The following is a 26,698-nucleotide window of genomic DNA, read 5'->3' on the forward strand; positions in this document are numbered from 1 at the left end:
ATTTGCTGGATAGCCCTGCTGGAAAATCCCGTTTAGAACCGTAGTGGTGCGTGGTACAATCACTGGCATAGCTCCCCCTCCCCTCATGCCGTGTGACATAGGCCTGAAGGCCAGGACAATAAGAAGACACAGTGGCAGAATGAATTCAACTATACCTTTGTTTTATTTTATTTAACTAGGCAAGTCAGTTCAGAACAAAATCTTATTTTACAATGACGCCCCCCCCCCCCCCCCCGTCCAAACCCTAACCTAGACGACACTGGGCCAATTGTGCGCTGCCCTATGGGACTCCAGTTCACGGCTGGTTGTGATACAGCCCGGGATCGAACCAGGTGATGCCTCTAGTGTCTTAGACCGCTGTGTCACTTGGATAGCAACCTCTGTCCAGTGAAGTCTACAAAGCATATTGCATGTACAGCAACAGACAGTTACATGACCTACAGCATGGTCAAGCAAGTTGATGTTCACGACATTTTCAGACCTCTAAACAACTATTGATTTAGAACCACAGAGAGTTACTGTAAGTCGCAAGGAAAACAGGAGCCGCCTCCACTATTCCAGCACCATTTCAACATCAAAATAACCTCTGCTTAGTCTAATACAGTAACAACTAAAATATACCAAAAACAATTTTGTCCAATCAACATCAGCTAAATATGATGTGGGTGACGAAACAGTCTATCACTCTGTCATACAGTACATGCTTTTATTATTTGTTGTCCTAGGCTACCTGGTTAAAATTCTTGCTGGCTAGCCTAACCTCCAATCATGGGCAACGTTAGCTAGTTAACATTATCCTCCTACATCTAATTTCCTTCCTCTCGAGCCAGGGGCACAACAATGTATGAATTAGTGGTTGGATCAGAATCTCTATTATAATCATTGGCCAGTATGGATCCCCATCTCCATCCATGGCTAATTTAGGAAAGGGACAATTTTAGCTAGCTGGCTAGCCACCGGAGGCCAACAACACAACAAGATGCAACAAATTCAGATTTTCTGTTAATGATGTATGCTCTCAATGGGATTTGATAGGAGTGACGCCAAATCCAAGCTGGCTTCCCTTGACATTTTCGGGGGTGTGCCAGGACCAATCACATTTGAGCTTGCTCAGTTTAGCTCAACAATGATTGGCAAATTATTTATACTTTTTTTTTTATCAAGGGAGGCCAGATGCTAGCTGGCTTCCCTTCAACGCTACGGCCGGCAACAATGTCATACTCATTTGGACCAGACAGCACCAGATAGATGGCTTACACGTAGAGACAGAGGGGCGCTGTTTTGCTTGCTCAGATGCTTTCTCCTGTGAGATACATCAAATCAAATAGTATTTGTCAAATGTCAAATAACAGGTGTAGACCTTGCAGTGAAATGCTTACTTACAAGGCCTTAACCAACAATGCAGTTCAAGAAATAGTTAAGAAAATATTTACTAAATAAACTTAAGTAAAAAATAAAATAAGTAGTAACAATAACCAGGCTATATACAGTGGGGAGAACAAGTATTTGATACACTGCCGATTTTGCAGGTTTTCCTACTTACAAAGCATGTAGAGGTCTGTCATTTTTATCATAGGTACACATCAACTGTGAGAGACGGAATATAGAACAAAAATCTAGAAAATCACATTGTATGATTTTTTAAGTAATTAATTTGCATTTTATTGCATGACATAAGTATTTGATACATCAGAAAAGCGGAACTTAATATTTGGTACAGAAACCTTTGTTTGCAATTACAGAGATCATATGTTTCCTGTAGTTCTTGACCAGGTTTGCACACACTGCAGCAGGGATTTTGGTCCACTCCTCCATACAAACCTCCAGATCCTTCAGGTTTCGGGGCTGTCGCTGGGCAATACGGACTTTCAGCTCCCTCCAAAGATTTTCTATTGGGTTCAGGTCTGAAGACTGGCTAGGCCACTCCAGGACCTTGAGATACTTCTTACGGAGCCACTCCTTAGTTGCCCTGGCTGTGTGTTTCGGGTCGTTGTCATGCTGGAAGACCCAGCCACGACCCATCTTCAATGCTCTTACTGAGGGAAGGAGGTTGTTGGCCAAGATCTCGCGATACATGGCCCCATCCATCCTCCCCTCAATAAGGTGCAGTCGTCCTCTCCCCTTTGCAGAAAAGCATCCCCAAAGAATGATGTTTCCACCTCCATGCTTCACAGTTGGGATGGTGTTCTTGGGGTTGTACTCATCCTTCTTCTTCCTCCAAACACGGCGAGTGGAAAAAGCTCTATTTTTGTCTCATCAGACCACATGACCTTCTCCCATTCCTCCTCTGGATCATCCAGATGGTCATTGGCAAACTTCAGACGGGCCTGGACATGTGCTGGCTTGAGCAGGGGGACCTTGCGTGCGCTGCAGGATTTTAACCCATGACGGCGTAGTGTGTTACTAATGGTTTTCCTTGAGACTGTGGTCCCAGCTCTCTTCAGGTCATTGACCACGTCCTGCCGTGTAGTTCTAGGTTGATCCCTCACCTTCCTCATGATCATTGATGCCCCACGAGGTGAGATCTTGCATGGAGCTCCAGACCGAGGGTGATTGACCGTCATCTTGAACTTCTTCCATTTTCTAATAATTGCGCCAACAGTTGTTGCCTTCTCAACAAGCTGCTTGCCTATTGTCCCTATAGCCCATCCCAACCTTGTGAGGATCTACAATTTTAACCCTGATGTCCTTACACAGCTCTCTGGTCTTGGCCATTGTGGAGAGTTTGGAGTCTGTTTGATTGAGTGTGTGGACAGGTGTCTTTTATACAGGTAACAAGTTCACACAGGTGCAGTTAATACAGGTAATGAGAGGAGAACAGGAGGGCTTCTTAAAGGAAAACTATCAGGTCTGTGAGAGCCGGAATTCTTACTGGTTGGTAGGTGATCAAATACTTGTCATGCAATAAAATGCAAATTAATTACTTAAAAATCATACAATGTGATTTTCTGGATTTTTGTTTTAGATTCCGTCTCTGACAGTTGAAGTGTACCTATGATAAAATTATAGACCTCTACATGCTTTGTAAGTAGGAAAACCAGTGTATCAAATACTTGTTCTCCCCACTGTATATCATACCAATTCAAAACTGCATTCAGCAAATTACAGAATTGCGAGAGCTAGCTACAGTTGAAGTCGGACGTTTACATACACTTAGGTTGGAGTCATTAAAACTCGTTTTTCAACCACTCCACAAATTTCTTGTTAACAAACTATAGTTTTGGCCAGTCAGTTAGGACATCTACTTTGTGCATGACACAAGTACCTTTTCCAACAATTGTTTACAGACAGATTATTTTACTTAAAATTCACTGTATCACAATTCCAGTGGGTCAGAAGTTTACACACACTAAGTTGACTGTGCCTTTAAACAGCTTGGAAAAATCCAGAAAATTATGTCATGACTTTAGAAGCTTCTGATAGGCTAATTGACATCATTTGAGTCAATTGGAGGTGTACCTGTGGATGTATTTCAAGGACTACCTTCAAAGTCAGTGCCTCTTTGTTTGACATCATGGGAAAATCAAAATAAATTAGCCAAGACCTCAGAAAATAAATTGTAGACCTTTACAAGTCTGGTTCATCCTTGGGAACAATTTCCAAACACCTGAAGGTACCACATTCATCTGTACAAACAATAGTACGCAAGTATAAGCACCATGGGACCACGCAGCTGTCATACAGCTCAGGAAGGAAACGAGTTCTGTCTCCTAGAGATGAAAGTACTTTGGTGCAAAAAGTGAAAATCAATTCCAGAACAACAGCAAAGGACTTTGTGAAGATGAAAAACATGTACACAAGTATCTATATCCACAGTAAAACAAGTCCTATATCGACATAACCTGAAAGGCTGCTCAGCAAGGAAGAAGCCACTGCTCCAAAACCGCCATAAAAAAGCCAGACTACGGTTTGCAACTGCACATGGGGACAAAGATCGTAGTTTTTGGAGAAATGTCCTCTGGTCTGATGAAACAAAATAGAACTGTTTGGCCATAATTACCATCGTTATGTTTGTAGGAAAAAGGGTGAGGCTTGCAAGCTGAAGAACACCATTCCAACCGTGAAGCACGGGTGTGGCAGCATCATGTTGTGGGGGGCTTTGCTGCAGGGGGGACTGGTGCACTTAACCAAATAGATGAACACCATTCCAACCGTGAAGCACGGGTGTGGCAGCATCATGTTGTGGGGGGCTTTGCTGCAGGGGGGACTGGTGCACTTAACCAAATAGATGGCATCATGAGGTAGGAAAATGATGTGGTTATATTGAAGCAACATCCCAGACATCAGTCAGGAAGTTAAAGCTTGGTCGCAAATGGTTCTTACAAATGGACAATGACCCCATGCATACTTCCAAAGTTGTGGCAAAATGGCTTAAGGACAACAAAGTCAAGGTCCTGGAGTGGCCATCACAAAGCCCTGACCTCAATCCTATAGAAAATTTGTGGGCAGAACTGCTAAAGCATGTGCGAGGAAGGAGGCCTACAAACCTGACTCAGTTACACCAGCTCTGTCAGGAGGAATGTGGAAGGCTACCCGAGACATTTGACCCAAGTTAAACAATTTAAAGGCAATGCTACCAAATACTGATTGAGTGTATGTGAACTTCTGACCCACTTGGAATGTGATGAAAGAAATAAAAGCTGAAATAAATCATTCACTCTACTTTTATTTTGACATTTCACATAACTAAAGTGGTGATCCTAACTGACCGAAGACAGGGAATTTTTTACTAGGATTAAATGTCAGGAATTGTGAAAAACTGAATTTAAATGTATTTGGCTAAGATGTATGCAAACTTCTGACTTCAACTGTATGTACTGTCCCGCAAAATTGCTAAACATAGCAAGCCATTCACTAAAGGCGAATTCATTAAAGAATGTTTAATTTACTCTGCAGCAATGACAAGATAAGAGCCTGAGAGTGAAAGAGCTGTTTGAAAATGTTTCCCTGTCAAGACGAACAGTGACACGGCGTATTGAGGACATCTCAGAGAATATGGAACAGCAGTTGAAAGACACGGTAAAGGATTTCACCTATTTCTCCTTGGTCCTGGATGAGAGCAGTGATGCAAATGACACGGCACAGTTCAAATCAAATCAAAGTGTATTTGTCACGTGCGCCGAATACAACAGGTGTCGACCTCACAGTCAAATGCTTACTTACCGGCCCTGAGATTTGTAAGTAAGTAAAACATAGTTATTAGGTGAACAATAGATAAGTAAAGAAATAAAAACAACAGTAAAAAGACAGTGAAAAATAACAGGGCGAGGCTATATACAGTAGCGAGGCTATATACAGTCGCGAGGCTATATACAGTCAGGTTAGTCGGGCTAATTGAGGTAGTATGTACATGTAGGTAAGGTTAAAGTCACTATGCACATATGATAAACAGAGAGTAGTAGTAGTGTAAAAGAGGGATGACGTGCAGTTGTTGATATTCTTACGTGGCATAACCCCAGACTTTGAAATGACAGAGGAGCTTGCTTCAATGCAGTGAATGCAGTCAGCACAACCACAGGGAAAGATGTATTGGAGGAGGAACCTCTTAAGGATCCGCCCCTTTTTTTTCCAATTTTCTCCTAAATAACAACCAAATCTAACTGCCTGTAGCTCAGGACCTGAAGCAATGATATGCATATTCTTGATACCATTTGAAAGGAAACACTTTGAAGTTTGTGGAAATGTGAAATGAATGTCGGAGAATATAACACATTAGATCTGGTAAAACCTCTTGTAGAGGTTTGAATAAGTGTGTGGCAAAGCTGGGACTGAGTTTTGAAAAGTTATCCAATGTGACCCCTGATGGGTGACCAAACTTGACAGGAAAAAACATGGCCTTTTGAAAAGGATACAACGATCAAGTAGCTGAGCTGAACCCAGGTCAGAAAATGATTTTCCTGCATTGCATTATTCAGGTGCTCTGTAAATGTGTTCTGAAAATGAGTCATGCTGTGGATAAAGTCACTAAATTGGTAAACTTCATAAGAGCAAAATCTTTAAAGCACAGGCAGTTTGTCTCACTGTTGGAAGTGACAGAGTTGGGTCTTGCAGATCTCCCCTACCACACAAACGTGAGATTGCTGAGTTCGGGAAAGATGCTTAAAAGGGTATGGGACCTGAAGATTGCTGAGATTTTGGAGATGAATGGAAAATATGTGGACAAGATAAAGAATAGTTGGCTGATTTTGCCTTCACCGTGGACATTATGGCTCTCATGAATGAACTGAATTCCAAACTACATGGGAAGGGCCTTTTTGCACATCAGATTTACATCCTTGTCAAAGCCTTCAAGGCAAAATTACTCCTCCTGACCCACCAAGTAGAAGCCATCTCACCCACCTTCCCACAATACTAGTCTGTTTATTTTTTTATTTATTTTTTATTTCACCTTTATTTAACCAGGTAGGCTAGTTGAGAACAAGTTCTCATTTGCAACTGCGACCTGGCCAAGATAAAGATGACCAGCGGGAGAAGTATACATCGCTGCTGCTTTGAACGGTGAGTTTTCTCGTCATTTTGAGGATTTGAAAGTGTTGGAAAATGACATGGTGTTGGTTTCCTCTCCTTTCACCTTCAATGTGGATAACACTCCCACTGACTTGCAAACTTCAGCTTATCAATCTTCAGTCTGATGCAGTGATTGGAGAACTATTCAAAACAATGTTACTGATGAGGTTCTATCGCTCGATGAACAATACTTTCCAAAGATTAGGAGTCATGCTCAGAAGATGTTTGTACTGTTTGAGCCAACCTATGTATGTGACATTTTTGTGACAGACATTTTCAGCGATGAAATATAACAAGGCACAGATCATCTCTTACTGACTCACCTCTCAGCAATCCTGCACATAGTGATGTCAGAAACCATACCTGACTTCACTGCTCTAGTCAATGCCCATCAGAGACTTCACTCCTCACACTGATTGAGTAGTTTAGATGTAATGTTGAGCTCCCTCTCTTTCTTGTGTTTTTGCACATAGCCGTTAACAAGAGTTCTGTCCGTGGTGCTGAATGCACAGTGTACTTTTCCCTCTGTGTAGTTCATTGCATGTTTAATAATGAAAATACCTACCAAAAGGAGAACATGGATGTGGTTTATTTCTGTGCATGTTAAGAAAGTAAAATAAGTAGCATATCCGGACGTCCTCAGTCTTCCCGCTCTTTCACTCAAACCCAGCCCTTTTCTTTTGTGTAACCAGCTGTCATATCTGTTCCGCCCGCTAGGGACAGTTTCCTTTATGACGTAATTTGTAATCAAGGTATGATTAATTCTGTGTATATGGATTTCTGTTTGATTATTTTGGGATTTAGTAAATAAATAATTAAACCCAATTTTGTATTGCTGATTCAACTTGTTAGCCAGGGTTCGTGAAGATAACCAAGAATTTACAACTTTCAGATGAGACTGAATTAAGGTGACGATTAATATCGACTGCTATTGATGTAAAATATTACTAGGTCTTTAAGAGTTTATTCGGAAGATAACAGCTATATAAATATTATTTCGTGGTGCCCCGACTCTCTAGCTAATTACATTTACATGATTAGCTCAATCAGGTAATATTGATTACGGAGAAAGGATTTTATAGAATAGCATGTCATATCACTTAATCCGGCATAGCCAAAGACACGACACCTCCTATATGGACTCAGGAGAGGCGAAGGTCGAGAGCCGTGCGTCCTCCGAAACACAACCCAACCAAGCCTCACTGCTTCTTGAGACAATGCCCACTTAACCCGGAAGCCAGCCGCACTAACGTGTTGGAGGAAACATTGTACACCCGGAGACCGTATCAGCGTGCACTGCGCCCGGCCCGCCACAGAAGTTGCTAGTGCGCGATGGGACAAGAACATCCCTGCCGTTCAAACCCTCACCTCCCTAATGATGCTGGGCCAATTGTGCGCCACCCCATGGGTCTCCCGGTCCGGCCAGCTACGACAGAGCATGGACTCGAACCCAGAATCTCTAGTGGTACAGCTCTTACTGCGATGCAGTGCCTTAGACCACTGTGCCACTCGGGAGGCCCAATGTAGTTCCTTGAGAGCCGTCGCAGTGTTGGCATGGGGGTAATGTACATTGCTATGACAATGACCGAATAAAATTATCTTGGGAGGTAATGCAGCCGGCATTTGATGGTGAGGTATTCCAGATTGGGAGAACAAAAGGACTTTGGCAAAGTGTTTGGGGTCCTGCCTGGTTGGCCCCGGCCGGGTGTATAGTCGGATGGGGCCACAGTGTCTCCCAACCCCTCCTGTCTCAGCTTCCAGTAATTATGCTGCAATAGTTTATGTGTCGGGGAGTAGGGTGAGTCTGTTATATCTGGAGTATTTCTCCTGTCTTATCCGGTGTCCTGTGTGAATTTAAGTATGCTCCTTTTAATTCTCTCTCTTTCTTTCTCTATATTTCTCTCTTTCTCTTCTCTCTGGTGACCTGAGCCCTACGACCATGCCTCAGGACTACCTGGCCTGATGACTCCTTGCTGTCCCCAATCTACCTGATCATGCTGCTGCTCCAGTTTCAACTGTTCTGCCTGCGGCTATGGAACCCTGACCTGTTCACCTGGTTCTACCTTGTCCCGGACCTGCTGTTTTCGACTCTCTCTCTCTCTACCGTACCTGCTGTCTCTAACTCTGAATGATCGGCTATGAAAAGCCAACTGAAATCAACTCCTGAAGTGCTGAACTGTTGCACCCTCGACAACCACTGTGATTATTATTTGACCCTGCTGGTCATCTATGAACATTTGAACATCTTGGCCATGTACTGTTATAATCTCCACCCGGCACAGCCAGAAGAGGACTGGCCACCCCTCAGAGCCTGGTTCCTCTCTAAGTTTCTTCCTAGCCACAGTGCTTCTACTCTGCATTGCTTGCTGTTTGGGGTTTTAGGCTGGGTTTCTGTATTGCATTTTGTAACATCGGCTGATGTAAAAGGGGCTTCATAAATACATTTGATTGATTGATTGACTTGAGTTGCAGTATGTTACCACAAACATACCATGAGCAGTTAATCATGAAACATACACCTCCACCTTTCTTTTTCCTGGAGAGTTTGTTCTTCCTGTCCTCACAATGGATGAAGAACCCTGCTGGCTGAATGGACAGGGAAAGTATATCCAGAGGGAGCCATGATTCCGTAAAAACAGAGTATGTAACAGTCCCTAATGTCTCTCTGGAAGGAGATCCTCGCTCTGAGCTCATCGACTTTATAGTCCAGGGACTGAACTTACCGAGTAATTTTCTTGGAAGCTGTAGTTGGTATGCACATCTCCTGAGTCTGATTACGAGCCCACTTATTTTTCCTCTTCTACTGCTACTGCATCTTGGAGCAGCTCCCGGGATGAATGGAGCTGCCTCAGGAAGTTTAAACAAAGTATCCAATTCAGGGAAGTCTAATTTATGATCTAAATGCTGGTCAGTGACCACTGATCTAATATCCCAAAGTTATTTTTGTCTGTAGGTAATAATGCAAAAAAACTTTATTGAGCAAAATATGTTTAAAAAAATGACTACAAAGTTGGCTAGGAGCTAGAACAGGACAATCATGTCCGTCGGCAGAGGGTTGACAAGATATTAACTGCTTATCTTCAACTTTTTTATGAGAAATAATATATAACTCAGACACCCATACATACCCCACAAGTCATGCCACCAGGGGTCCCTTCACAGTCCCCAAGTCCAAAACGAATTCACGGCAATGCACAGTGTTATACAGAGCCATAATCACATGTAACTCTCATCCATCTCCAATTCCTCAAGCAAACAGCAAATTTACCTTTAAAAAATGTATAAAACAACATCATGGCACAATAGGGATTGAGAAATGATACACACACACAGACACACTCTAATACACATATTATTCTTTAGTTATATTGTTAGTACTTTGTTATATTAAAAAAAACGTGTGACTGTTCTTGTCTATCAGCGTATCAGTGTTTTGTTACTTGTCGTGTTTTATATTTTTGTGTGGGCCCCAGGAAGAATAGCTGCTGCTTCGGAAAAAGCTAATGGGGATCCAAATATGACAATAGGGGCGTCAGGGCCTCTTGAAATGCTTGCCGCCCAGACTGTGTAAAGCCACCAACAAAGCCACCAACAAATTAACAAAGACAACATTTTAAAGCATCTCTCAATCAGTTTGGTTGCTGAGCAAATTGAAAAAGCAACTACTCTCTAAAGAGGTAGGCAAGTTGTGGTGTTAAAAATGTTTGATTGGACTGTTGTGCAATACAGTGAGCTATGATGTCATAAAGGACATCTAACATGTCACCCCAATCTAATTATGATGATCGCCCTTCCTTTATGACATCACTGCTATACGATAAATTGAATGTTGATGATTTCAACAGGGTGATAGATTGAAATGTGTCTATGGAATAGAGTTTTCTCCAATCACAGTATTCCAGTTTTACCTGTAGTGATTTGGTAGACAATAACATGGCCAACAGAGAAAGTCTGTTTTAACACTTTGCTTCTTCCCTTATAGAGAGCTTACTGTTAAGTTAGTCTTGAAAGGGTGATTGGTTCTTACCCTGCAGCATGCCTGTGACTCCAAGCCTGCCCTTGCCCTCTCCCTAGCCATAGACTTAACAGGCACTCAGCTACCGTCTCTCTCTCTCTCTCTCTCTCTCTCAGACCAGGACCACATAAGCACACACACACACAACTCGATGAGAACACATTAACAATAAAGCAGTTGATTGCGGACTAATTTTGTGAATAACTTTCTAAACTTTTTGGAAAGCAGTAACTTCTATCACTGATAAAGTTTGATTGTCTCATTATTCAACAAGTCCGCCAGGGGGCGGTCAAAGTCAATCGAATATACTGTTACAAACAAAGCGTTTATCAAGGGTGCATTCAAGATCATATGTTTCTGGGACGTTGCTGCAACAGCAATTTCCAAAACTACGAATCCCAGGGAACCTCGCCCCGCTTGCTATGTCAATATGGCCACTGTCAGACAGACAAAGGCACATCAATCTCGCCACGAAATGAAATTAGCAGACTAGAGGAGGGCGGCTGTCATTGTGAAAACCGTCTGGTGCCTGTTCCCGTGTCGGGGATATAGAAGAGGACTTGTCGCGAGGACCAATTTAACACCGGGTTATTAAATGCTGTGGTGGACGGGGGCCCTAGATTCTAAGATCAAGGTAAGACTTGCAGCTAGTGAGTTAGCTAGCATAACTAGTATTTCTGCAGGCTCGCCCGCAGTCATTGGCACTGGTCCCAATGCTAGTCAGCAAGCTAACTTTAATAGCGAGCTAGCTAAGCGTTGCTGGTCAGTGGTAGAGGAGGGGCGAGAGGTTTTACTCCGCCCAACATCTGTCCACGAAAATAAGCCCACGAAGTAAATAATTTGTCTTTGGAGGTCAATGAGTGTCGAATTTGGTCAACAAAACATTTAATTGCTAATTTGCTACCGGAGACTTGTAATACATTAGACATTTCGTAGTGGTTAGGTTGTTACGAATGCATTGATATAACTGGCCTCACGTGGCATTTCGGTAATTTGGAAAAAATGACTTTATTTTGGAGTTGTGCCTGTTGTCATAGAGACAGACCCATCATGGATATAACCAGTTTTAGCATGGACATTGCTATTGAGCGCTTTCACCATTTTAAAAGTAGTCAACTGGGTGGGGATTCCTATGAATTAGGAGCTATCAGACAATGAAGAAGAAAATTGACTACTTTCAAAAGGGAGATGCTATAATGTCACAGATAGAGAGGCCTCATCTTTTGTATCTATCTGTCCTGTTCACATGCAGTGTGTCCTATCATTGGCTAGAATGGTGGTGCATATTCATTAAGTAAACCATGTACTGTTTTTAAGAAGCAAAGGGAGCAAAACAAGAGTTTATATTGGACAAATTCAGGTAAGACCCTCCCCGTTTTGTTCCGTTTAAAAAACGTTTTGTTACAGAATTTGCGTAAAGAATTACATCCCTGGTCTTGCCTTCTATCCATTGTTAGATTGGTCTTTGTCAGTGGTCACTCTATAGCTAATGCCAGGTCAGCTTTTATGAAGTCGTTGGAAAAGTCTGCTTGCTCTATAGAGATTGTAAATATTACTAGCTAGCTAACCAGCGAGATGTCATAGCTACAACAAAGATTTGTATAACTAAACCAAGATAGATCACAGCCTGTCATTTCCAATAAGACCAAATGAGTCATAGTGGGCAGAACCAAGCACGAGCTAGCGAGATATTATTTATGTGTTCTCGCATGTATCCGCATATTTCGTTAGGGAACGCCTACTCTGAAGTTAGCGTGTGCAATAACTACATTTCCCTTTGCAGTCCTTCTAAACAATGTGATTAAAAAAAAAAAAAAACTTTGTAAAGGGTAATGTCTACAAAACTTGGTCCATCAGATTTTAGTTTGGGGAACAGCACTGTATTGAGAGAAAATGTTTCATCGATGAGAACATTTGCCGAATTTCTGCCTAAATCCATCTCGTTCCATCTTCTCCCACTGCCGGACAGTGGGCTTCCTGTCACTACCATATTTAGTGGTGAGTGGAAACGCCAAGAGGATGCTTCACATTTACACATCCGGTGAAATATCTGTGTCATTGTTATATCGGTGGCTACAACATTAGTTTATATATTTGTCAAGCTTACTAACTAGCTAGTAATTAACGGTACCCTGTAGCTATTTGTCATTGAACAACCATACTCAACTAATATTAGATCACTAGCTAGCAACATGAATTTTGAACACAAGCCATGCCATACTCAACTGGTTAGATAGTTCATGTCAAACAGAACTATTTGCAAAGGTTGGCTAAGTAAGCCAGAGCTGGACCGTGATTGAACACCCCTCCTGTCCCCAAACACTTAGCAAACTGTTGTCAACTCTTACCCCTGGGGTGTTTGCTTGCTGTTTATCTACAGGTTATACATATGGTTTTTGCATTGCATAATTGTCTGGACTGTGTTTGAGTTATTAGATTGTTCACGTGCGATTGAGTGTATCGGCCGTGCCATATGATGCATGGGCGTTCGTTTCCCTGTTGATTCACCGTGATTGTCATTTGAGTCTCCATGTTGAAAGCCCCACTTAATTTTAATCTTGACACGCACCTGATACCAAACTGATACCCCTTTGAAATAAAACATTCTATTTTATACATTATGCACTCTCATCACATACTTTGAGGCATTTGACTATAGCTTTTGAAAGTAAGCAACCCTAACAGGGGAAATAGGTTGGTTTAACTACAACCACAAACTAAAGATTGACTTGTCAACCAAATGTTTGTTTGTCATTGATTAAACTAATTACTTGTCTTTGGATGACAGTAAACTGTTCCAACTCTGGTCAATGTTTGAGTCTCCCTAGTTAAGCATGCACATGCTTCTTCTAGTCCAAAAGTTGTATATCATTACTTGGGTTACCCATTGCATTTCCCTGTGTAGGCTCTGTGTTGCAAGACTAGATTAGCAGTCAGTGTTCGCAATACAAAACCACAGTACAGACAGACACCAAATTCACCAGCGGCGTAGGCCCTTTCATTACGCCGATTCTGTTTTGCAACAGAAACCGTTTACTCCAAAAGGAAAACGTTTTGCACTGAAAACAAGAGTTTCTATTGGACAGATTCCGGTAGGTCTCTCCCCGTTTCGTTCTGTTTGCTTCCATTGGTTCCTAAACTGTAAACTGTTTTTGTTGGAAGATGGTGTATAATAAATACACCCCAGTATCCACCTTTCACCAGGTACCTGGTAACCCATAAGGTTTCTAGGCACAGGGAGTGAGGGAAAGTTTGCCATTTGCTGTGATGCTACGAGCTAGTGGCTACCTTCCACATCTGGCTAGATACATCTTCCTGGCACCTACTCTTTTCCAGGGGTCCTAACGATTCAACTAAACAGTTTACAAGCTTGGAATGGTTTATTAGGCATGGAAAAATGTGTAGCTTCAGGCTAAGCTCTTTTAGCTTGTGTAACAGTCTTTTCGTGCCATCATGCCACTCCTTTCAACTCCTTGTCATGCCAAACAGTTGGAATGATGGCACAAACAGATCTGGGACCAGGCTACGATCTTTTGCTCCCGAGGACTATAATTTCCTTGGCATTGCAGTTTCCAGCACAAACATGGTACAATAGATACAAAAAGGTCAGTGGAATGCAGACCGTGGGGGAGAGAAGGACGCCGGATTGGCGCACGCTCAACCAATCTGATCTCACAATCAGTCATGATTGATGTATTGTAACAGACCGACAATGTGGCTACTAAAGTCCCATTTTGATATGTTTGGCTGTTTTCACTGCATATCATTTAGAAGTTGTTACTTTTCAGGTTTAGAAGAAGTGACTGCTAAATGCTAACTCCCATTCATATGAGCTGGTAGCATAGCTAGCATACAGAAATCTGTGGTGGTAGTCCAAGTCGTTTTTTAACTGCAATGCAGTTGATTGGTGACGATGACATGAACATGTATTGGGGTTGACATCCATACAAGCATTACAACTCAAATGGTTTGCCTCAACATGGTGTGAAATACACACAGAAACAATAGCCTAAATGTAGGCTAATTTTGCTGGGGGGCAATGAGGAGATGCTGGATCTTTCCCCCACGCCTTTCCATGGCATTTCTATTGCTTGGGTTGAGTTCCATTGACCTCTTTACTGCATCTATGGTTTCACATTCAGAATATGCTAATAGTTGCATCCATTTGTGTAGTATAAGTCTCCCAGTCAGACTCAAACATGCTCAGTACATGTGTAAGACTTTGTTTTTTTTCTGCTGAGTGTGTTCTGACACACACAAACTTTTTAAAAGCCATGAGGCTCTCAGGGCATAGATTTCTCTCTCTCTTCACGCCGCCCTTCATCCCTCTCTCCCTCCGGTCTTTCTGCTGAGTAGAGATTTATAAAGATAATTGACCAGTGCTAGTCAACTCAGCAGTATTAAACCTCTGTCCTCCCCAGAGCCTCTGCACCAGAGGAAGATGGGAAGGTCAGGGAGTTAAAGATTTGTGGAGAAACTTGTTTTACTGAACCAAGGAGCAGCAGCTTGACTCCAGCCCAGGGTTTGTAAATTGCAGACTGACTGACTATAATTGTTTCTTCTTTTCGTTCCTGCCCACACCTAGCTGGCACACCTGATTCAACTAGTCAAGCCCTGGATGATTAGCCCAGTTAATTTATTATTTGTGTCCGGGGAATTTGCAAGGGGCTAGAGCAGAACATATATGGTAGGTTTTGGTGTGTTGTGTAAGGCTGTACATAACATATAGGCTGTACATAACATATAGGCTGAACATAACATATAGGCTGTACATAACATATAGGCTGCACATAACATATAGGCTGCACATAACATATAGGCTGTACATAACATATAGGCTGTACATAACATATAGGCTGCACATAACATATAGGCTGTACATAACATATAGGCTGTACATAACATATAGGCTGTACATAACATATAGGCTGTACATAACATATAGGCTATATGCAGGTCTCATTAGCACAGATAGAACAATGAGACCGATGTTTCACCGGATGTATAAATCTAAAGAATCTGGTTTGCATTTCCACTCACTACTGAATATGGTGATGAGAGGAATCCCAGTGGCTGGCAGTGGGAGAGTATGGAGCGAGATGGATTTTTGCCAACATTCTGCACATTTTGTCATCTATGATGCATTTGATCTCAATGCAGTTTTATTTCCCCAAAACTAGAATCTATTACAAAGTGGACAAAGTTTTGTAGACTTTGCGAAAGTTTCTAAAAATGCCGTTGTTTAGAAGGCGTGCAAGGGTGAATTGAGTTATTTGCACACCCACACTTCAGAGTAGGAAATCCCTAACGGAAATATGGGAATACATGCTAGAACGAGGCATATAGGATCTCGCTAGCTCGTGCTCGGCTCGGCCCACCTTGCTTGTTCTGCCTACTGTAATTGATTTGCTCCCATTGGAAACGACAGGCTGTTGTCTATCTTGGGTTCGTTATCTTTGTCACTATTGTGTAATATGGATTAAGACTAAGTCTTTCTCCACCAGCCTTCATTCAGTAGGTCTAGACACTAGCCTTCATTCAGTAGGTCTAGACACCAGCCTTCATTCAGTAGGTCTAGACACCAGCCTTCATTCAGTAGGTCTAGACACCAGCCTTCATTCAGTAGGTTGAGACACCAGTCTTCATTCAGTAAGTCTAGACACCAGCCTTCATCCAGTAAGTCTAGACACGAGCCTTCATTCAGTAGGTCTAGACACGAGCCTTCATTCAGTAGGTCTAGACACCAGCCTTCATTCAGTAGGTCTAGACACTAGCCTTCATTCAGTAGGTCTAGACACTAGCCTTCATTCAGTATGTCTAGACACCAGCCTTCATTCAGTAGGTCTAGACACCAGCCTTCATTCAGTAGGTTGAGACACCAGCCTTCATTCAGTAAGTCTAGACACCAGCCTTCATTCAGTAAGTCTAGACACCAGCCTTCATTCAGTAAGTCTAGACACCAGCCTTCATTCAGTAGGTCTAGACACGAGCCTTCATTCAGTAGGTCTAGACACGAGCCTTCATTCAGTAGGTCTAGACACTAGCCTTCATTCAGTAGGTCTAGACACTAGCCTTCATTCAGTAGGTCTAGACACTAGCCTTCATTCAGTAGGTCTCGACACTAGCCTTCATTCAGTAGATCTAGACACTAGCCTTCATTCAGTAGGTCTAGACACTAGCCTTCATTCAGTAGGTCTAGACACCAGTCTTCATTCAGTAGGTCTAGACACTAGCCTTCATTCAGTAGGTCTAGACACCAGCCTTCATTCAGTAGGTCTAGACACCAGCCTTCATTCAGTAGGTCTAGACACTAGCCTTCATTCAGTAGGTCCAGACACTAGCCCGTGTGTGTGTGCGCACGTATGTCCATGCATGTTTCTGTGCATCTGCACCTGCGCCTGTGGTTGTGTGTCCTCTACTGTTTTTGACCCTGTCTGTTTCTGTCTGCCTGTTTGAACTGTACTGCGCTTTTTGTGTGTGTGTGTGTGTGTGTGTGTGTGTGTGTGTGTGTGTGTGTGTGTGTGTGTGTGTGTGTCCTGGCTGTATATGTATGTTTTGCACAATACTGTATGTACTTGTCTGTCCTATGACTCATCCCCGCTCTCTTTTAAAGGGAAAATGTGGAGGTTGGCCGCTTGGGACAGATATTTTTCTTGGCATTTTTCCCAAGCCACACTCTCTCTTAACCCCCTCCCTTTCACCTCTCAATCTTTCTTCTCTCACTCTCTCTCTTATGCATGTGTTCTCTGTCAGCTCTTTCTCTCTCTCACACATACAGTTTGCTCTCTTTCTATTTCCATCTCTCACCCTCCTCCCCCCGTTCACACTATCTAAGTCTGTCTCTGTCTGTCTGTGTTGGTAGAATAATCCATGTAATGTCTGTGCTGCAGCTCCTGAACCAGTCTTCACTAAGCATGCTGCTGATGAGGAGATAAAGTGTGTAAGCTGTATGATGTTTGTTCGTGAGTGCATATGTGTCTCAGTGTAGTATTTTGTAAGAGCTGCCATGGTCTCCTGCATAATAATAGGTTATGTCAACATGTCTTATGTCTATGCAGCAGTTTTCTGGATGTGTACCAGGCAGGGCCTAGGGGATGGTAGTAGTTTTCTGGATGTGTACCAGGCAGGGCCTAAGGGGATGGTAGTTGTTTTCTGGATGTGTACCAGGCAGGGCCTAAGGGATGGTAGTAGTTTTCTGGATGTGTACCAGGCAGGGCCTAAGGGATGGTAGTTGTTTTCTGGATTTGTACCAGGCAGGGCCTAAGGGATGGTAGTAGTTTTCTGGATGTGTTGTACCAGGCAGGGCCTAAGGGGATGGTAGTTGTTTTCTGGATGTGTTGTACCAGGCAGGGCCTAAGGGATGGTAGTTGTTTTCTGAATTTGTACCAGGCAGGGCCTAAGGGATGGTAGTAGTTTTCTGGATGTGTACCAGGCAGGGCCTAAGAGGATGGTAGTAGTTTTCTGGATGTGTACCAGGCAGGGCCTAAGGGATGGTAGTAGTTTTCTGGATGTGTTGTACCAGGCAGGGCCTAAGGGATGGTAGTAGTTTTCTGGATGTGTTGTACCAGGCAGGGCCTAAGGGATGGTAGTAGTTTTCTGGATGTGTTGTACCAGGCAGGGCCTAAGGGATGGTAGTAGTTTTCTGGATGTGTTGTACCAGGCAGGGCCTAAGGGATGGTAGTAGTTTTCTGGATGTGTACCAGGCAGGGCCTAAGGGATGGTAGTAGTTTTCTGGATGTGTACCAGGCAGGGTCTACGGGATGGTAGTAGTTTTCTGGATGTGTTGTACCAGGCAGGGCCTAAGGGATGGTAGTAGTTTTCTGGATGTGTACCAGGCAGGGCCTAAGAGGATGGTAGTAGTTTTCTGGATGTGTTGTACCAGGCAGGGCCTAAGGGATGGTAGTAGTTTTCTGGATGTGTACCAGGCAGGGCCTAAGGGATGGTAGTAGTTTTCTGGATGTGTACCAGGCAGGGCCTACGGGATGGTAGTAGTTTTCTGGATGTGTTGTACCAGGTAGGGCCTAAGGGATGGTAGTAGTTTTCTGGATGGGGGCTGTTGCTGTATTGTATATACCCCTGTCTATCCAACCATCCATCAATCCCTGAATGTATCATCCACAGTCTTGTCCTTCTCTCCTCCTTTCTCCATTCATCCTATCTAAACTCTCTTTTCTCTCACTCCATCTAAACCCTTCTCCTCTCTCACTCTCCAGGATGTCTCGGTATACCGACGAGCCTCGTTTCACCATTGAGCAGATTGACCTGCTCCAGCGGCTGAGGAGGACAGGGATGACCAAGCCAGAGCTCCTCCACGCCCTGGACATCCTGGAAAGACTGGATCACCAGCACGGACACAGGTTCGGACGCCGTCCCCAGCCCGCCTATCAGGGACCAACGCCCAATTACAACACTAATTCAACATCTTCTTCGGCGTCCTCATCAACGTCCACGACCGCCACACAGACTGGTTACCTGGAGAATGGGAGTGGAAGTGGCGGGAATGGCCTGTCGCCGTCGCCTAGCAACAACTATGATATGTCACCACCCCCTCCGGCGGTTGTATCCGACCCGGTTGCTTTGGTAGTGGTGGCGCAGAACGGGCGTGGGGTTGGCGGCGGCGATGAGCTGGTTGCCGTGACGAACGGGAAGTTGTCTCCACCACGGTTTCCTGACAGTGTAGGCGCAGTGAGTGGCGTCGTGACAGGGAGCGGCTACGGGTTTGAGGCCAGCGAGGAGGAACTAGACGTGGACGACAAAGTTGAGGAACTCCTGAGGTGAGTAGGAGGAGCCTGTTTTTTTCTGAACACATCAATAGGCACAACATGAGAACCAAACAAACTACATTTTACATGACCTCGACGTGTCTTAATAAGAATCCTCATTTTTGTTTTGGGTTTTTAAAGTTTTCTAGTGAACTGGATCCTGAGCCCAGAGTTTAGTAATGCATTAGGTGACACCTGTCTCTAAACATAGGCACCACATCAGACACACACACACATGCCCTGTCCGTCAACCTTTTCGCTACTCTTTTGTATTGTGTGTTGTTCGCAGTGATACAGTCAGTATTGATCTAGATGGAGTGATGAAAAGGGATGGAGAGAAAAATGGCAATGAATTTCTGGCAGCTCAGCGCTGCCTCTGATTCTCTCACGTTTTCAATGAAGAGGAATCAATATAAATGTAAATGAGAAGACAGTGTATCGACAGACAGAAGGAAGTGAGTGTGTGGTTCTAGTGTTTTCACAGACACGTCAAATCTATGGGAATTTCTCTCCCCCTTCTTGCTCTCGCTCTTGCTCTCCCCCCTTTTTCTTGCTCTCTCGCTCTCGCTCTCCCCCCTTGTTCCCGCTCTCGCGCTCTCGCCCTCTCGCTCTCTCCTCTCTCGCCCCCCCCCCTCTCGCCTCTCTCTCTCTCCCCCCCTCTCGCCTCTTTCCGCCCCTCTCGCCTCTCTCTCTCTCCCCCTCTCGCCTCTCTCTCCCCCCTCTCACCGCCTCTCTCTCTCCCCCCTCTCGCCTCTCTCTTTCTCCCCTCTCGCCTCTCTCTTTCCCCCCCCTCTCGCCTCTCTCCCTCTCCCCCCTCTCGCCTCTCTCGCCCCCCCTCTCGCCTCTCTCTCTCTCTCCCCCCTCTCGCCTCTCTCTCCCCCCTCTCGCCTCTCTCTCTCCCCCTCTCGCCTCTCTCTCTCTCTCCCCCCAATCTCGCTCTCTCTCTCTCTCCCCCCAATCTCGCCCCTCTCTCCCTCTCTCTCTCTCTTCCCCCTCTCGCCTCTCTCTCTCTCTTCCCCCCCGCCTCTCTCTCTCTCTTCCCCCTCCGCCTCTCTCTCTCTCCCCCTCTCGCCTCTCTCTCTCTCTCCCCCCTCTCGCCTCTCTCTCTCTCCCCCCCTCTCGGCTCTCGCCTCTTTCTCTCTCGCCTCTCGCCTCTCTCTCTCGCCTCTCTCGCCTCTCTCGCCTTTCTCTCTCTCGCCTCTCTCTCTCTCTCTCTCTCTCTCTCTCGCCTCTCTCTCGCCTCTCTCTCTCGCCTCTCTCCCCCCTCTCGCTCCTCTCTCCCTCTCCCCCCTCTCGCTTCTCTCTCCCTCTCCCCCCTCTCGCTTCTCTCTCGCTTCTCTCTCTCTCCCCCCCTCTCGGCTCTCGCCTCTCTCTCTCGCTCTCACCTCTCTCTCTCGCCTCTCGCCTCTCTCTCTCTCTCTCTCGCCTCTCTCTCTCTCGCCTCTCTCGCCTCTCTCGCCTTTCTCTCTCTCGCCTCTCTCTCTCTCTCTCCTCTCTCTCTCTCTCGCCTCTCTCCCTCTCTCTCGCCTCTCTCTCGCCTCTCTCTTGCCTCTCTCCCCCCTCTCCCCCCTCTCGCTTCTCTCTCTCTCTCCCCCCTCTCGCTCCTCTCTCTCTCTCTCTCCCCCGTCTCGCTCCTCTCTCTCTCTCTCTCCCCCTCTCGCTCCTCTCTCTCTCTCTCTCTCCCCCCTCTCGCTTCTCTCTCTCTCCCCCTCTCGGCTCTCTCTCTCCCCCCCGCCCCACCCTCACGTTCTGTCTTTTGTCACTTTTACTCTGACAATCACACACAACCATAAATGATGTTTAGTTATAGTTATTTTCTTCTAAAGTTTTGTTTCTGGCCAGTAGATGCCAATGTTTCAAATAGGCCTAGCTTGTGTATCACTAGCAATCACCAGCTAACAGGGAAGAAATCTGAGGGCACGCACGGAGCGTGACTGGTCCAAGCTAGAACAGCTTGTAAAGTTGCTGGAGCCTTTCGCAAATCCAAACTGACATCCAGTCGCTGTCTGATGTGGTGGTGTGCCTTCTCAACCTTGAGGCACACTTGCAGTCAACTACTGTTGCAAAACAGTTGGCACAGGTCCTCCTGAAGTCACTGTGTGACTTCGCATGTATACTGACTCCTCTGGTAGCCAACTTCTATCCAACCCCTGGAGCAGCTTGATGGACCCAAGTGTGTCTCTGGCACTTCGCTCAACAGAGATAACGTCACTATGAGTATTTTGTACTTCAGAAAATTAGAGGGTACAGCCGTGGAGCGGCAGGACCCCAGGAAGATGCCAACAAGATGAATCTAGCAAAGCATCTCAACCACAGTGCTTCAGAAGTATAGCTTCCTCTCATTGAAGATTGTGTCTGAGTCACTGTCCAGCCAGAGGTTCAGACTGGCAGAGCATTAAGTGTCGAAATACCTTGAAAAGGTAAAAGAGGGGGGGCGGCATGTTTACAGACTCACCTCTCCAGTTCTGGGAGGCAAAGATGGCTGGTTATTGAAAGCTGTGCCCCTGCATCCCAAGTGTTCGTGGAGAGAATATTCAGTGTCTGTGGACAACTGCCGTCAGGTTTGAGAAACCCAACGACCAACTCTTTGGAACGCAGTCTTCTAGTAGGTGAACCAGAATATTGTTTGGTTGTACAGAAACACACACAAGCTGTCTGGCTGTGAACTGATATATTTGTAAAGAAGTGTTGGATTGCATAGGTTTTTACAGCTGTTTGTATTAACCCTGTAGGAAGGGGTTAGTTAGTGATACTGTTTGTATAACCCTGTAGGAAGGGGTTAGTTAGTGATACTGTTTGTATTAACCCTGTAGGAAAGAGTTAGTTAGTGATACTGTTTGTATTAACCCTGTAGGAAGTTCTTAGTTAGTGATACTGTTTGTATTAACCCTGTTGGAAGGGCTTAGTTAGTGATACTGTTTGTATTAACCCTGTAGGAAGGGGTTAGTTAGTGATACTGTTTGTATTAACCCTGTAGGAAGGGGTTAGTTAGTGATACTGTTTGTATTAACCCTGTAGGAAGGGGTTAGTTAGTGATACTGTTTGTATTAACCCTGTTGGAAGGGCTTAGTTAGTGATACTGTTTGTATTAACCCTGTAGGAAGGGGTTAGTTAGTGATACTGTTTGTATTAACCCTGTAGGAAGGGGTTAGTTAGTGATACTGTTTGTATTAACCCTGTTGGAAGGGGTTAGTTAGTGATACTGTTTGTATTAACCCTGTTGGAAGTTCTTAGTTAGTGATACTGTTTGTATTAACCCTGTTGGAAGGGCTTAGTTAGTGATACTGTTTGTATTAACCCTGTTGGAAGGGGTTAGTTAGTGATACTGTTTGTATTAACCCTGTAGGAAGGGGTTAGTTAGTGATACTGTTTGTATTAGCCCTGTTGGAAGGGCTTAGTTAGTGATACTGTTTGTATTAACCCTGTTGGAAGGGGTTAGTTAGTGATACTGTTTGTATTAACCCTGTAGGAAGGGGTTAGTTAGTGATACTGTTTGTATTAACCCTGTAGGAAGGGGTGAGTTAGTGATACTGTTTGTATTAACCCTGTAGGAAGGGCTTAGTTAGTGATACTGTTTGTATTAACCCTGTAGGAAGGGGTTAGTTAGTGATACTGTTTGTATTAACCCTGTAGGAAGGGGTTAGTTAGTGATACTGTTTGTATTAACCCTGTAGGAAGGGGTTAGTTAGTGATACTGTTGGTATTAACCCTGTAGGAAGGGGTTAGTTAGTGATACTGTTTGTATTAACCCTGTCGGAAGGGGTTAGTTAGTGATACTGTTGGTATTAACCCTGTAGGAAGGGGTTAGTTAGTGATACTGTTTGTATTAACCCTGTAGGAAGTGCTTAGTTAGTGATACTGTTTGTATTAACCCTGTAGGAAGTTCTTAGTTAGTGATACTGTTTGTATTAACCCTGTAGGAAGGGGTTAGTTAGTGATACTGTTTGTATTAACCCTGTAGGAAGTTCTTAGTTAGTGATACTGTTTGTATTAACCCTGTAGGAAGGGGTTAGTTAGTGATACTGTTTGTATTAACCCTGTAGGAAGGGCTTAGTTAGTGATATTGTTTGTATTAACCCTGTAGGAAGGGGTTAGTTAGTGATACTGTTTGTATTAACCCTGTTGGAAGGGGTTAGTTAGTGATACTGTTTGTATTAACCCTGTAGGAAGGGGTTAGTTAGTGATACTGTTTGTATTAACCCTGTAGGAAGGGGTTAGTTAGTGATACTGTTTGTATTAACCCTGTAGGAAGGGGTTAGTTAGTGATACTGTTTGTATTAACCCTGTAGGAAGGGGTGAGTTAGTGATACTGTTTGTATTAACCCTGTAGGAAGGGGTTAGTTAGTGATACTGTTTGTATTAACCCTGTAGGAAGGGGTTAGTTAGTGATACTGTTTGTATTAACCCTGTTGGAAGGGGTTAGTTAGTGATACTGTTTGTATTAACCCTGTAGGAAGGGGTTAGTTAGTGATACTGTTTGTATTAACCCTGTAGGAAGGGGTTAGTTAGTGATACTGTTTGTATTAACCCTGTAGGAAGGGGTTAGTTAGTGATACTGTTTGTATTAACCCTGTAGGAAGGGGTTAGTCAGTGATACTGTTTGTATTAACCCTGTAGGAAGGGGTTAGTTAGTGATACTGTTTGTATTAACCCTGTAGGAAGGGGTTAGTTAGTGATACTGTTTGTATTAACCCTGTAGGAAGGGGTTAGTTAGTGATACTGTTTGTATTAACCCTGTTGGAAGGGCTTAGTCGGTGATAAATGTTTAATATTACAGAAACATAACATGGTCATGTGACATGACTTCATTAGTTGTTTCCCACCCCCTTTCTTTCCATCAGGTAAAGATACATGATGATTCTTACATCTACTAAAGTCAAAACACAACAACATTGGATTGGTGTAAACATGGGCAAGAGTTTCCTTCCACCATTTTTCTTGCACCAGTCTAACCTTTAAATCCAAGTCACGTTAGGATTGATTTATAATTTAAACATAACCAAACCTATGTCCTGGACATGGAGTTGTGAGTCCTCTATTGGCCAAAAGCCAACGTTAGCCATGGCAGTGCCATTGAGTACTTATACCATTTTATTTAGGGACTTCCATTGGTTGGAGTCGTGACAGATCAGGAGGGATCAGCCAATGAATTTTACTTGTGAAAAGAAAATTTGACTTTCAGATGGAGAAGGACTTAATGGTGCTGCCCATGCTCTCACAAACACCATCATGACACAGATACAGAGATGTTATGTCTATGGTCCTGGCCCATCACTGTCTCTATTAGTGCCCCCCAGTGGCAAGAAGTAACATCACTGTAGGAAGGGGTTAGTTAGTGATACTGTTTGTAAACCCTGTAGGAAGGGGTTAGTTAGTGATACTGTTTGCCTTGTATTACACCCGCCTCCAACAGGGGTTGTTAGTGATCTGTCCCTAACACTGAAACTACATCATATAAACAGGAAATAGAAATGTGTTTATGGAACTGGAACTATACTGACCAAAAATATAAACGCAACAATTTCAAAGATTTTACAGAGTTACAGTTCATATACTGTAATGAAATCAGTCAATTTAAATTAATTCATTAGGTCCTAATCTATGGATGTCACATGACTGGGAATAGAGTGATACTGTTTGTATTAACCCTGTAGGAAGGGGTTAGTTAGTGATACTGTTTGTATTAAAAAGGTTAGTGATACTGTTTGGATTAACCCTGTAGGAAAACCGTGTACAGTATCTGGTGTGACCATCATTTGCCTCATGCAGCGTTGTTAGTGACATTTTGTATTAACCCTTGCATAGAGCTGATCAGGCTGTTGATTGTGGCCTGTGGAATGTTGTCCCACTCCTCTTCAATGGCTGTGCGAAGTTGCCGGATATTGACGGGAACTGGAACACTCATACACGTAGATACAGAACATCCCAAACAGGGCCTAAAATGTACTTTTTGATCCACCAGCCACTCAAATAGTTTTGCTGCTAACCATTTTTTTTCTGTTAAAATTACACCAACAAAACACACAAAATGGATTAGCGTGCTTTGTAATGTTTCTAAAAAAAGAAATATATTACCCGTAAGAAGTAATGTGGTATATTGTTTAATTTTTGTTGTTGTTGTGACCTTAGTCTTTTAAACATATCACAGGTGAGACTAAAATATTCACCTGCCCCTTTAAGGGTGGGATCTTACCATGGTAACGCGACTCCTGTCATGTTTGCATACGTGCGTCCGCCATCCTGTGCAATTGTATTTTGTCCCCCCACACCAAATGTGATCAGGACACGCAGGTTGAAATATCAAAACAAACTCTGAACCAATTGTATTCATTTGGGGACAGGTCGAAAAGCATTAAACGTTTATGGCAATTTAGCTAGCTTGCTGTTGCTACCTAATTTGTCCTGGGATATACACATTGAGTTGTTATTTTACCTGAAATGCACAAGGTCCTCTACTCTGACAATTAATCCACACAAACGGTCAACCGAATCGTTTCTCGTCATCTCTCCTCCTTCCAGGCTTTCTCTTCTTTGGACTTTGTATGGCGATTGGCAACTTTCCTAATAAGGGATATTACCATAATCGACCTCGGTTCATCTTTCGATCACCCATGTGGGTATAACCAATGAAGAGCTGGCATGTGGGTATATCCTTCTAAAAGGCAATGAGGAGATGGGAGAGGCAGGACTTGCAGCGTGTTCTGCGCCACAATAGAATCAACTTCTATTTTAGCACCTGGCAACGCAGACGTTTGTTGGCGCGCGCAGTGTGGGTACAATGATTGAATAACATGTATGTGCAAATTTATTTTGCAGCGCACGTGACGCGACTGGTGTGGCCAGCATGATTGAGTCTGACTAGTAGAGGCGTTGTCTTCTCGAAAACAACCTATCTTATGAACAAAACAATGTAAATAGCCAAGAAACACAAGTATATTAGACCAACCTTTATGCCTGTGAGCAGCTCTTCACGTGCACACAGCCCCCAGGCAGGCAGTTTTGCAGTGCGAATTGGGATAGGCTACATAGGATTCCTAGTTCTTTGTCTTTGTGGGAATATTTTACCAGCTATGAAACAAAACGGCAGAATTACTTAGAAAACAGCTACTGCAGCATTTATTTTACTATAAATATGATAATACTTGACTATTTTTATTCCTAAATGCGAATGTGAAATTCTCTCACTGTGGAGCCCTGACCACCCGCCAACATGGCTAGTGAATTACACATCTTACCGCCAATGCCAAAATCTAGCCGTTTGGCACGTGGTGGGTGTTAGGCCCTGATCCCACACATGCTGAATGGGTGAAATGTCTGGTGAGTATGCAGGCCATGGAAGAGCGTGGGGCTGTGCATTACCATGCTGAAACATGATGTGAAGGTGGCAGATGAAAGGCATGACAATGGGCCTCAG

The 26,698-nt window shown here is 43.8% G+C and overlaps 1 protein-coding gene across 5 annotated transcripts in view; it reads left to right on the forward strand.

Moving 5' to 3' along the window:
- Nucleotides 1-10,929: 10,929 nt before the first annotated feature.
- LOC135508392 (homeobox-containing protein 1-like) overlaps nt 10,930-26,698 on the forward strand; it is a 29,110-nt gene continuing 13,341 nt past the window's right edge. For 4 of the 5 annotated variants that reach the window (XM_064928537.1, XM_064928541.1, XM_064928539.1 and 1 more), the window contains exons 1-2: nt 10,930-11,156; nt 18,736-19,296. In XM_064928537.1, coding sequence (XP_064784609.1) covers nt 18,737-19,296 — 560 coding nt within the window. In that variant the 5' untranslated portion in view covers nt 10,930-11,156; nt 18,736. Of the gene's footprint in view, nt 11,157-11,197; nt 11,883-18,735; nt 19,297-26,698 lie in introns of those variants that run through there. The other variant, XM_064928538.1, reaches the window with a different exon arrangement.

The sequence above is a fragment of the Oncorhynchus masou genome, chromosome 21 (genome assembly GCF_036934945.1).
Source record: "Oncorhynchus masou masou isolate Uvic2021 chromosome 21, UVic_Omas_1.1, whole genome shotgun sequence".
Lineage (NCBI taxonomy): Eukaryota > Metazoa > Chordata > Actinopteri > Salmoniformes > Salmonidae > Oncorhynchus > Oncorhynchus masou.